At 36.9% G+C, this 12796-nt stretch overlaps 2 protein-coding genes across 4 annotated transcripts; both read left to right on the forward strand.

Moving 5' to 3' along the window:
• The first annotated feature begins 510 nt into the window (after positions 1-510).
• LOC148837076 (extracellular calcium-sensing receptor-like) lies at positions 511-4401 on the forward strand. Of its 3 annotated transcripts, none has more exons than XM_088914736.1 (6): positions 511-713; positions 862-1156; positions 1376-2188; positions 2272-2499; positions 2626-2836; positions 3437-4401. In XM_088914736.1, exon 6 carries the CDS (start codon positions 3589-3591, stop codon positions 4399-4401), a length of 813 nt encoding a protein of 270 aa, XP_088770862.1. In that variant the 5' UTR covers positions 511-713; positions 862-1156; positions 1376-2188; positions 2272-2499; positions 2626-2836; positions 3437-3588. The 3 variants fall into 3 exon arrangements, with proteins under 3 accessions (XP_088770862.1, XP_088770864.1, XP_088770865.1); XM_088914738.1 differs by having other exon boundaries at positions 2626-2749; positions 3488-4401; XM_088914739.1 differs by lacking the exons at positions 511-713; positions 1376-2188; positions 2272-2499 and having other exon boundaries at positions 896-1156; positions 2626-2749; positions 3488-4401.
• A 2927-nt stretch (positions 4402-7328) lies between these two features.
• LOC148837077 (extracellular calcium-sensing receptor-like) lies at positions 7329-10749 on the forward strand. The gene is made up of 6 exons (XM_088914259.1): positions 7329-7531; positions 7666-7960; positions 8301-9104; positions 9198-9425; positions 9527-9650; positions 9833-10749. The coding sequence occupies exons 1-6, from the start codon at positions 7329-7331 to the stop codon at positions 10747-10749; spliced, it is 2571 nt and encodes an 856-aa protein (XP_088770385.1).
• Positions 10750-12796: the final 2047 nt, after the last annotated feature.

Below are 12796 nucleotides of genomic sequence, written 5' to 3' on the forward strand. Positions count from 1 at the left end.
AGTGGCCAGGCAGCTGGTGAGTCTGCACACAGCCGTCGCACCTTTCCAATGTCAAAAGCCCTTGATACTTCACACCCAGTACACACAAGTCATGTAATGTGCACATCAGACAGCTAAACATTAAAACCGAATGTTTCCGATTGTTCCTTTTTGCATGTGGTATCCAGAACATTTGCAGCAGACCCATACTCTCTGGAGTTAGTCGGGTGGGCTCAAATAAACTTATTTTTTAATCATGTTGTTGTCCACCACAAAACAAGCAACACAGCTAAAACCTACTGGGGAATAACAGCACATGTAGCACTTGGGAGAAGGCTCTATGAGCAATTAGCAACAGACAGTTTATCTGGCTCTCTTCTACAATAGTGTGTGGCATTTTTAATGGATTAAAAAGTGAACTCACCTCGTGAGATTTGGTGTGCATTTCAGTTTTGCTTTGTGTTTGTCATGGGAGATCTAAGCTGAAGTATATAAGTGTTTCAAAGTTAATCATTGGAGCTCCAAACTGACATGTTGCTGCTTGCAGGAATAATTTTAGCCATCTCTGTGGCAAGAGCTGAAAAACCTGTTTGTCAGCCATACGGGTCGCAAGAATTGCCTCAATTTTCAAAAGAAGGGGACATCACAATAGGAGGAATTTTGTCATTCCATAAAAATCCTATTATTTTGAGGCAAACATTTAAAGTAAACCCAGGGAATATAAAATGCGAAGGGTAAGCAATATTTTCAAACACTTTCTTTCCTGAGAGTATATGATACATTTCAATTAAGTATTGTGAATATTGCAATAGTATCTGTGATGATAATTATAATAACAGATGTTACAGATAATAACAGATAACAAAAGTACTTTTCTTGCAGGTTAAATCCAGGAGAATTACAATATGCGCAAGCTATGATCTTCACAATAGAAGAAATAAATAACAGTTCCGACCTTCTTCCTGATGTTTCTCTGGGTTATAAGATATATGATTCCTGTCGCTCTGTAGCTTTGTCTATAAAAGCATCACTGGAGTTAATGAATGAGAAGGAAATAGATCCTCTGTCTGACCTGTCCTGCACCAAACCGGCAGATGTCCAAGCAGTCATAGGAGACTCCAGTTCAACACCAACAATAGGAATTGCAACAACTGTTGGACGTTTTCACATACCAATGGTGAGGATCTACTTAAGCACAAGTAATCCTTGCATTAATGAACATTATTTCTAAATCCAAAAAATGTTACTTTTTATTTACATTTGTATTATTTTGGTGTAATTTCCATTCGGTATTTTTAAGATAACAGTAGGCAAAAGAAACTAAAAAAAGTATATGTAAGGTTCACATTTTATGCACTTGCTTCACATTATTCTCCCTTTTTTTTCACTGCTGTAGATCAGTCATTTGGCTACATGTGCCTGTCTCAGTAAAAGAAACGAGTTTCCAACCTTCTTCAGGACAATTCCTAGTGATTATTACCAAAGCAGAGCCCTGGCAAAGCTTGTGAAGCACTTTGGATGGACCTGGGTTGGGACCATTAGAAGTGACAATGATTATGGTAACAACGGGATGGCTACATTTGTTCAAGCTGCCCAGCAAGAGGGGATTTGCATTGAATACTCAGAGACAATTTACAGAACCGATCCCAGAGATAAATTCCTTAAAGTTGTAGATGAGATTAAAAAATCAACCTCAAAAGTAATTGTTGCATTTGCAGCTGATACGGATATGGATGTATTAATTAAAGAACTATTCATTCAGAACATTACAGGTTTCCAGTGGGTGGGCAGTGAAGGATGGATAACATATGGATACCTTGCTTCATCTGAAGGCTATAAAGTCCTGGGTGGGGCCATTGGCTTTGCAATTCCAGAAGCAGAAATACCAGGTTTTAAGGCATTTATTCTAAATTCACGGCCATCAAATATACCTGGAAACACAGGCTTAAATGAGTTTTGGGAGAGTATGTTCAACTGTAGCCTAACTTCCAAAACTAGTGGGAAAACTAAACCATGCAGAGGAACAGAGAATCTAAAAGAAATAAATAACCAATACACTGATGTATCAGACATGAGGATATTGAATAATGTACATAAAGCAGTGTATGCTATAGCCCACTCATTACACAATCTCCTGAAATGCAAAAATGAGCAAGAAACTTTAAATGGCAAGACATGTGCAAACAAAAGTAACACAGAACCATGGCAGGTAAAGGAATGTATTATACTTTATGCATTTTAACCCCAAGCAAAGATGACATAATCTGACAACTCATTTTCCTTTACATGTAGGTGCTTCAATACTTGTCAAGAGTTAACTTTACAACCAGGAGTGGAGAGAAGGTGTATTTTGATGAAAATGGGGATCCAGTAGCACGATATGCAATAGTAAACTGGCAGCAGAACAAGCAGGGAATCACCACTTTTCGTGTTATTGGTCTGTATGATGCTTCTTTACCAGAAGGACAACAGTTTGTAATGAATGGCGTCAGTGCTGTGTGGGCAGGTGATCATGATGAGGTGTGCTATTGTCCCTGTATTCAGAAAATCCCAATAGTATTTTTTTATGAGTATGAGATATGTTTGATCATTTTTGGTGTAGCCATATATTAAGCTTCATTATCAGTCAGTCTCACCCTGTTTCAGGTGCCAAAGTCGGTCTGCAGTGAGAGCTGCCTTCCAGGGACTCGTAAGGCCATTAAGAAAGGGAAGCCAGTCTGCTGCTTTGTCTGCATCCCCTGTGCAGAGGGAGAGATCAGCAACACTACAGGTATGACATAGCAATGCAGCAAATCTATTGAGTCAATCACTAAAACTATCTATTGAGCTGTTGTTTAGCAAGTAAAAATTAAGTCTGGTGATATCATCAATGATATCTGAGTTTGTCATGGAACATGGCACATGTCTCATACTTAAAATATCTTACCACTTTTATATTCATTATGACTATATTCAGTAATATCACAGATAAGCAATCAAAAGAGACAATTTAGTTCCTCTTGCATCTTAGTATATTATATACTTACTGTAAATAAATATATACAGGTAGGAGCCACAATCAAATAAACAGATTTTCTTAAAGGACCTAAATCCAGTTCCAACCTTTTGTTGCTGCTTGTGTTATCTGAGGTTGCATAGAACTGTATATAAGATAGAATTATAGAATTTATAAAATTGTATCTTCAACATACAATATATAATAACATGATACAAAATATACAATTACATCATTTGTGATCACTGAGTACATATTTCTTGAACTACTAAAAAAAATCACTTGATAACTGACTTGTGATCAGTGAGCTATGTGGTTTCCACTACATTCCAACAACTGGTATTCAATCAGAATGGATAATTTTCAATTTAAATTATAAATACAGTATAGTAATTTTTACATATTTATAATTTAAGATTAAAATTAGGCCTATAGTATAATGCAGGCATTTAAAGAGGAAAGAAACAACACAGGAACAAAAATAATTATACAATATTCTTTTTTTACTTTCAGATTCATTGGAGTGTTTTAAGTGTCCTTTGGAATACCGATCAAATGAAAATCGAAATCAGTGCATTTTAAAAAGCATTGAGTTTTTGTCTTTTGGAGAAATAATGGGAATACTTTTAACAGTATTGTCTTTGCTTGGAACTTCTCTATCTATAGCAATAGCTGCTATTTTTTTCCGATACAGATGTACTCCAATAGTAAGAGCCAATAACTCTGAACTGAGTTTCCTTCTGCTCTTTTCATTGACTCTGTGTTTCCTCTGTTCACTTACTTTCATCGGCCAGCCCTCTGACTGGTCCTGTATGTTGCGCCACACAGCATTTGGGATCACATTTGTCCTGTGCATCTCTTGTGTTCTGGGGAAAACAATAGTGGTGTTAATGGCCTTTAGGGCTACACTACCAGGCAATAACATTATGAAATGGTTTGGTCCCACACAGCAGCGGTTAAGTGTTCTTGGTTTCACACTTGTACAGGTATTGATATGTGTTCTTTGGTTGACAAAATCACCTCCTTTTTCCAACAAGAACACAAAATATTATGCAGAGAGAATCATTCTAGAGTGTGACCTGGGATCTGCTGGTGCATTCTGGGCTGTGTTAGGGTATATAGGATTCCTCTCTGCCTTGTGCTTTGTCCTCGCTTTCCTGGCTCGGAAGCTGCCTGATAACTTCAATGAAGCCAAATTCATTACATTCAGCATGCTCATATTCTGTGCTGTCTGGATCACCTTTATCCCAGCTTACATCAGCTCTCCTGGGAAGTATACAGTAGCCGTGGAAATATTTGCAATTTTGGCTTCTAGTTTTGGATTGCTATTGTGTATTTTTACACCAAAATGTTATATTATTATATTTAAACCAGAGAAAAACACGAAGAAACATATGATGGGTAAGGTGCCTTCAAAATCACTCTAAAATACAATTTGTGCATGTATAAGACCCAAAATTCAAATTTTACCAAAAGTAAATACTACATTTTTTATAATTCTACCCATACTGATATTTATTTAAAGAAATTTCTAAGAAATATTAAATAAAAGTAATTCTTAAATCAGTAAAGGAAAAACTGTACATAGTAATTGTATATGAAATCTGTTACTTCTGATGTTGTGTCTAACGTCACAAGTATTTGAATAACTCTCAGGTTGTGAATTTTTAGGTGTTAACCATAAAATACATTTTCTGTAGCCCCATCTTGAATATTTTCTTATTGGATCTAAATTTTACACAGGATCTTTCAGTTCAATGGAAAAACACCTTGAATGCACCAACTTATAAATATTATGAGGGAATTAATGTTTCCAATTAAAGGCCCATTATTATTTAACCCATTATTAAAAAATATAACAGAGTAGAACTAGGCTCTAACACAATGTTACTCACCTTTTGACTTCACATTCTACTACAATGTAATAACCCATAGACTTGACAATTAATTCAGTTTCATTAAGCATTGGTTAAATTTATATTTACCCTAGACGTAACAGTTACCAGCAATGAACTAATTTCTATTTTGGTATCTTTCTAGAATCTTGTCTCACCTAAAAAAATAAAAGAATATGAATAAAATGAATTTTTCTTTGCTAAAATATGTTTATTTGTAAAATGAATACTATTAAAAACATTTTATAATGTCTTAAAATGACATCACTACAGTCCAAAATGAAATGTATGTGTCAACTGTGAAGCAGTTGAATGTTTTTGCAATTCTAATGTTCTTATGTTTGTAGTTATGGTCTTGTAATTGTCTTGTATTTTATGTAATTCCACTTTTAATTTGCATTGTTTGCAGGACAGGACCTCATTTTAAATCAGCCTTGTGGGTTAACTTGGGCTATTTGGAATTGGATTGGGTATTATACAGTAAACAGTATACAGTATGTCGATTTATTTGACTCATAACCACTGTGTAAATGAATCAAGATAAAACATAAGAAGAAAATGTGTAATTATAGGTTTCATAACTACAGCAAGACTGACAGCTCTGCACGGAAAACTATTGACCTGAATGGAAATTCTCAAAAAAGGCCTGATGTCTGACCTCCTGACAAATGTCTGTCCTGATCTTCAGCTATCCAAAACTCTAGTTCCTTGCTTTCGGTTCACCTGGCACTGCTTCCCACACTGGGCAGGTTGAAGCAGTGTGTTGAGGAATCTAGTGGAAGAGGTATCTTCCTTCTGGGCCTCAAGGACTTCTTAGAGCTTTCAGCTCGGCTCTCAGGAGAGGGGGTTTCTTGAAGAACTGGAGTTGGGAAACTAAGTTCAATAAGTTTACACCCTGTTATCAGGGAGGATGGGTTAGGAATCAAGTAATGAAAAATCTGTCTGATATTCCAGAAAAAAATTATGTATATTTTTTTTAGCATTACAGAGACATCATGGGTGGTTGTCCTCGCTAGTCCTTCCACAAGCGCCAGGTGCAGCATGAGGTTTCCTCCTGGGTCTCTGCTTCCCACTGCTGAGCCACAGCATGTGTTAATGACCTATCCCTGCACCTCTGAAGCCAGACTGGTCTTGCTCCCACCTGGTTACAGCAGCATAGTGTGTATGAAGAAATCAATCTGCCATGTTTGCTCTGCTAGCGGTCCTACTTCTTCTATTTTTCTCTGCATTTAACTAACTCTTAAATATCAACTAGTTGATAAAAGGGCTGCATGGTCCCTAACTGCTCTCCAGTGCCTCCACAAGACTTGGACAACATCGTTCACACAGCACCAGAGATTCTCACAGTTGTCTTCTTCCCCTGCTGCATTTGTTTGTTTTTTTGTATCAAATGAGTTTCTTTGGTTTACTTTGACACAGTATGTGCAATTGATTATATTTTGATCTGGTTTAACGAACATTTGAGTGTTTCCATCATTTCTCTTCATTGTTTAATTATACAATAGGTTTGATGTACATAATTAATACTCATGCAATAGTATTGAGGTGGCTTGTGTGATTTGTGTATTAAAAAGGTATGACTGTATTATTATTTTTGTATTGTGCCACTTTCTATTTAAAAGCAATCACTTAAAAATAATTAAGATTAATGAGTCAAAAGAGGGACTGAAAGTGAAGGGAGTGTCAAATAAGAAACAAAAAAACAGTGTTGGCTGTGAAGTACAACCGTAAGAGCAACGACAGTTTCAATAGCCCTTGAGGTATTTTAAAACACAGTAAAAACCTAAAGGCACAGGAGCTGCTAAAATATTTGTATCATCAAATAATAAAACAAGGAGCCAAAGTAAAACTGGAACAATGTTAGCCTAATTGTTTGATCTCTTCAGGAAAACGTGTGGAATATCAGGAGAACAAGAAGATCATCACCCGTACAGGCCCATTTACATGTCCATATGGAACAATTAGGAGGGATGACAAATAAAATAAGGAGCCGAAAAAGACAGATAAGTGAGTTAGATCTTAACCAAAAGTTGTTGAATCTGGGTTTAGATTTCCTCCAGAAGCTGCATCTTTCTTTTCTCCAATGTTTCAAATACCTTGCACTGCACATTCTGATTCTAGTTATGCAGAAGCAGTAGTATTTTTTTACAGTAGTAGTTTATTTTTTATTAAGTATCACACAACTAGAAGCACAGTTAAAATCCACTGGGAAATAAGGACGAATAAGGTACAATGCATGAGCAGGGCTAACTAGTAACAAACAGATTAACTGGTTCAGACTTGATTATTTATTTCTTGTTTTCTTTCTCTTCTGAGCTCTCCTCTGAGAGTTGATGCTTTGAGACAAGCCTGAATGCCACTTCATGTTAAGCATGGGAGATTTGTATTGCAATATATAAGTCCCTTGAAGTATGAAGTGAATGATTTTGGCTCAGTACAGGGAGAGGAAACACACTGAGATGTTACTGTTTATAGAAGTTGCATTAATTGCTTTTCTCACAAGTGCTGAAAAGCCCATTTGTCTTCCATATGGAACACAAGACTTACCTCTGCTTTCAAAAGAGGCTGATATCACGATAGGAGCCATTTTCTCATTTAATAAAAATCCGGATATTGTGAATCCAACATATCTCTACAACCCAGGACGCATCAAATGTGAAGGGTAAGTGATATTTTCTATAAATCTATGAAATCTTATGAATTCTGTTTCTATAATTAATATTAAAATTAATAACAATGTAAAAACAACAACAATAGATGTTAAAGACGTAAAGCCAGTGAATGTATTTTTTACAGGTTAAATCCTGGGGAATTACAGTATGCTCAGACTATGATCTTTGCCATTGAAGAAATAAATAACAGTACAGACCTTCTTCCTGATGTTTCCCTGGGCTATAAGATATATGATTCCTGTCGCTCTGTACTACTGTCTATAAAGGCCTCTTTGGCTCTAATGAATGGGCAAGCAAAAGGATTTCTCTCAGAACAGTCCTGTACCAAACCCTCAACTGTTTGTGCTCTCATAGGAGACTCTAACTCCACACCGACCATTGGAATAGCAACCACTGTGGGCCCTTTTCAAATACCACTGGTGAGAAACACTCATTTACTCTGCAAAATAAATAAGTTACGAGATGGGAAAATGCATTTGGAAGTTGGCATGTGGAACTCAATCTTTAAATTAATCAGAGTTTAAGGTACAGAATATGTCTCTTCTTATTTTTAAAACTACAAGTACAATACAAGGTATTAATAAGGCAAAAGATAGTCATTTTAAATAATCTAATAGCAAAATGCCATAGATCTACACAAACCAGTCCTAAAACGATTCAATGAAATGTCAAGCAAAAACATGGTGATGACTCAACGGTCAAACGTTATTCTGTATATTGTCCTTCATCTTCATATCACTTTCTTTTTCATTTCCTCAGATCAGTCATTTGGCTACCTGTGCCTGTCTGAGTAACAGAAGGGAGTTTCCCACTTTTTTCAGGACAATTCCCAGTGATTATTACCAGAGCAGAGCCCTGGCAAAGCTTGTGAAGCACTTTGGATGGACCTGGGTTGGGGCCATTAGAAGTAATGATGCCTATGGTAACAATGGGATGGCTACATTTGTGGAAGCTGCTCAGCAAGAAGGGATTTGTATTGAATATTCAGAGGCCATTTACAGAACCGATCCCAGAGAAAAACTCCTGAAAGTTGTAGACACTATTAAAAAATCTACTTCGAAAGTAATTGTTGCTTTTGCAGCTGATACGGACATGGATTTATTAATAAAAGAATTATACATTCAGAACATTACAGGTTTCCAGTGGGTGGGCAGTGAAGGATGGATAACATATGGATACCTTGCTTCATCTGAAGGCTATACAGTCCTGGGTGGGGCCATTGGCTTCGCAATTCCAAATGCTGAAATACCAGGACTGAAAGAATTTATTCTAAATGCTCGTCCATCAACCACACCTGGAAACAGCAGCTTACAACAGTTTTGGGAGAGTTTTTTCAATTGTAGCCTAACTGATGCAAACACTGAGCCATGCCCAGGAAAAGAGTTTTTGAAATTGATTAGCGACCAATACACCGACGTGTCAGACATGAGAATATTAAGTAATGTGTACAAAGCAGTGTATGCTGTGGCCCATTCACTGCACAATCTGTTACAATGCAAAAATGGACAAGGACCTTTTTTTAATAAAACGTGTGCAAAAAAAGATAAAATAGAACCTTGGCAGGTAATATAAATATCATATTGTGGTGAATTTGCTACGCTATTATTAAGAATGAAAAAAGTAACTGATTCTGTAGACCTTTGGTTTTACTTCTAGGTGCTACATTACTTAAAAAGAATTAATTTCACAATATGGAACACAGAGAATGTCTATTTTGATGAAAATGGAGAGCCAGCAGCACGATACTCATTAGTAAATTGGCAGATGGACAAGAAGGGAATCACAACATTTCAAATAATTGGTCTGTATGATGCCTCTTTACCAGAAAGGCAGCAGTTTATAATGAATGGTGTCAGTCCTGTCTGGGCAGGCGATCAGGATAAGGTGAGATTATCCTCTCTGACAAATACAGGGAAAGGGTGCGTGTTCAAAAGATACTTGATAATATAATCGTGATCATCTGACTCAACATCGCTGTGTTACAGGTGCCAAAGTCAGTGTGCAGTGAGAGCTGCCTTCCAGGGACTCGTAAGGCCATTGAGAAAGGGAAGCCAATCTGCTGCTTTGTCTGCATCCCCTGTGCAGAGGGAGAGTTCAGTAATAGTACAGGTCTGTTAAAAACATATTAATTTATCTCTAAGTGCAAAGACTACTTACTGTAAATGATAACACCATTTAATTTATTATGACATTGTATATATCTTTAGGCAATTTTCTTTTTCATTCTGTTAGATTAGTAGAACTATTATATCTGATTAAGAATAGTGTTTAATCGTTTTTTCTATTACCAGATTCAGTGGAGTGTGCCAAGTGCCCTTTGGAATACAAATCTAATGAACAAAGGAACAAGTGTATCTTGAAAAGCATTGAATTTCTGTCATTTGGAGATTTGATGGGCATACTTTTGACAGCATTTTCTGTGCTTGGAATTTTCCTAACCATGGTAACAGCTTTTATTTTTTTCCAGTACAGATCTACTCCAATAGTAAGAGCCAATAACTCTGAACTGAGTTTCCTTCTGCTGGTTTCATTGACTCTGTGTTTCCTCTGTTCACTTACTTTCATTGGCCAGCCCTCTGACTGGTCCTGTATGTTGCGCCACACAGCATTTGGGATCACATTTGTCCTGTGCATCTCTTGTGTTCTGGGGAAAACAATAGTGGTGTTAATGGCCTTTAGGGCTACACTGCCAGGCAATAACATCATGAAATGGTTTAGGCCAACACATCAGCGGTTAAGTGTTCTTGCTTTCACACTTGTACAGGTCTTGATATGTACTCTTTGGTTGACAATATCACCTCCCTTTCCTTACAAGAATACAAAATACTACAAAGAAAAAATAATTCTAGAGTGTGATATAGGATCACTAGCAGGATTTTGTGCCGTATTAGGGTATATAGGAGTCCTCTCTGCAATGTGCTTTGTGCTCGCTTTCCTGGCTCGGAAGCTGCCTGATAACTTTAATGAAGCCAAATTCATTACATTCAGCATGCTCATATTCTGTGCTGTCTGGATCGCCTTTATTCCAGCTTATATCAGCTCCCCTGGGAAGTTCACAGTAGCTGTGGAAATATTTGCTATTTTAGCTTCAAGTTATGGGTTACTCTCATGTATTTTTATGCCAAAATGTTACATAATTTTATTAAAACCTGAAAAAAATAGCAAAAAACATTTAATGGGTAAAATCCCCACAAATTGCCTCTCGTAAATTAGCCAAAGTTTTGTATTTATCTGAAAACCAGCCATCCTTCATCAGAAAGCTTTTTAGTCCTGGTGAGGTTTCATAGCATTCCAGAAGAAACCATAAGACACAAGGTAAGATGCACTCTGGATGAGACATCAGCATACAGTATGTAACTCTTGAAGTGTTGTAAAATATTAAATGCAATCAGTAGTTTTGTATTATAGCTGTTAACAAATATGGGGTGTCAAGTGTGAGAAGACACAAATTTTACAAATTGAACATTTCTATTTGAGGCTTCATTTGAGGTTTCTTCAAATGAAACAAAATGTATAAATTCTAAAATCATTCTTAAATGTTTATACGTCTATACTTAGAGAGAGCTCATCAATCTAAAACATATTTAACACGTTTTCCCCTTAAATTGGTACTGTACCCATTCCTGAATTCAGCTTTGTCTTTTATGCCAATATTAAAACTCTCCCTCAGTAATGCAATGTGTCTAATGTGGGTTCTTCCTCTTGTGAACAGATTTTTCTGTAAATACTTTTTTATTATTCTAATAATATCAGTCAAGACTGATATGTCTACATGCACACAAATTAGTTCAGTAGCTATCTGTTCTGCGTTCACATATTTTTGTTTTAAGGGATGTGTCTTTTAAAACACTATGAGCCCACAGGTACCTATCTAGTGCCAGAGGTTGAAGTTGAGCAAAGAACTGAGGAAAATCTACCCAGCTCAATATGCAGTATCCAACATCTGCAGCATTTGACCAATTGTTTGCTGCCATGTGGGAGTCCCAGTTCCTGTCAGCTAATAGCACTGCCCAGCCTTGATTGGCTGATGCCTTGATCGGTTGGTGAGCTACTTGGAAGCATTTGTTTGCTTTAATACTTTGAAAGAAAGTCATTTCTACACATTGAGATCCAAAATCCTTAATTACAGCACATTATATTTAAGGACATGCTTATCACTGACAGACTTGTGCAGAATAAAGAAAAGTCTGTCTTCACCAATGTGGGGAGCTTCATTGTGTTCTTTGCTCTCTCCTGTGAACATTAATCCTCCAGAAAAGTGTTTTAAGTGCTTCCTGCTCCTTCCATCACTGCTATAGACGGTTTCCACATGCTGTGGGGTTTCCTCAAAACACTTTCAGATATTCTACTTAGTAATTTCCCTAGGTAAACTCTTATAGCAGTTTTGGAAGTATTCGCTAACACCCTCCATTGGCACTAAGTGGACCTTATATACTTTATATACTGTACACCTCTGCATAACTGTGGCAGAGACCATGAAAGATTCTCACAGTTCTCATGTCCTACACAGATAGAAATATTTAAATTCTGTTTGAGTGGGAGGCCATGTCAGCATGCAAGCTGCTAAGAAACAAGTAGATGTTGATTCTGCTCTGAAAAACAGAAGAAGAAACAGAACATTTCTGCAGTGCGGTTTTTTCAGGCATGTTACTTTTCAGCATGGATTTAACATCTGCTTGTTTCTTAACATTCACATTAGTCATGCTTGTGGCCCACCATTTTGAGGACCTTATACAACGTTATGACTAAAATGAAGTCATTCCTTAGGAAAATAAAATTAGCTTTTATAGATACCTGTGACATTTTTATAAAATTTAGGTTAGTTTTGTAAAGAATCACACATGGTTCCACCATTCTCAATCACCCAAAACTTATTTTTGAAGAAATATAATAACTATCTGCAGGCAAGATAAGTAAATGTACTAACAGTTAACACATAAATACACTAAAAACAGATAATAAATAATCACCTCAATTCTAAGGGGACCCATTTTGATTGGACTGAGAACCATGAGCCGGCTTTTCAACACCACTAGCTTCCATGTGTTACGCCAGGATGAGCCAGAGGTCACAACTCCCCAACCACAGAGCCACACACCTCCCGGTGCCGTGAGAACATGATCAGGTGATCCAGTCCATTCCACCTGCCCCCACTTATCGGGTAATTGCCTCACCAGCAGCACCACCAGTAATTACCGGATACTTCAGCCCTGCCCTGTCCACAGTCAGACACTCTGTAATTGTGTTTTCTTCCT

The sequence above is a fragment of the Atractosteus spatula genome, chromosome 4 (genome assembly GCF_055471065.1).
Source record: "Atractosteus spatula isolate fAtrSpa1 chromosome 4, fAtrSpa1.hap1, whole genome shotgun sequence".
NCBI classification, from domain to species: domain Eukaryota; kingdom Metazoa; phylum Chordata; class Actinopteri; order Semionotiformes; family Lepisosteidae; genus Atractosteus; species Atractosteus spatula.

Bases quoted from the DNA above. Each gene is read 5' to 3' on its own strand.
- LOC148837076 (XM_088914738.1), top strand. From the start codon at position 511: ATGTTGCTGCTTGCAGGAATAATTTTAGCCATCTCTGTGGCAAGAGCT. The intron at 1,157-1,375 runs GTGAGGATCTAC...TCACTGCTGTAG, and splicing joins GACGTTTTCACATACCAATG to ATCAGTCATTTGGCTACATG. The intron at 2,189-2,271 runs GTAAAGGAATGT...CTTTACATGTAG, and splicing joins GTAACACAGAACCATGGCAG to GTGCTTCAATACTTGTCAAG.
- LOC148837077 (XM_088914259.1), top strand. From the start codon at position 7,329: ATGTTACTGTTTATAGAAGTTGCATTAATTGCTTTTCTCACAAGTGCT. The intron at 7,961-8,300 runs GTGAGAAACACT...TCATTTCCTCAG, and splicing joins GCCCTTTTCAAATACCACTG to ATCAGTCATTTGGCTACCTG. The intron at 9,651-9,832 runs GTCTGTTAAAAA...TTCTATTACCAG, and splicing joins AGAGTTCAGTAATAGTACAG to ATTCAGTGGAGTGTGCCAAG.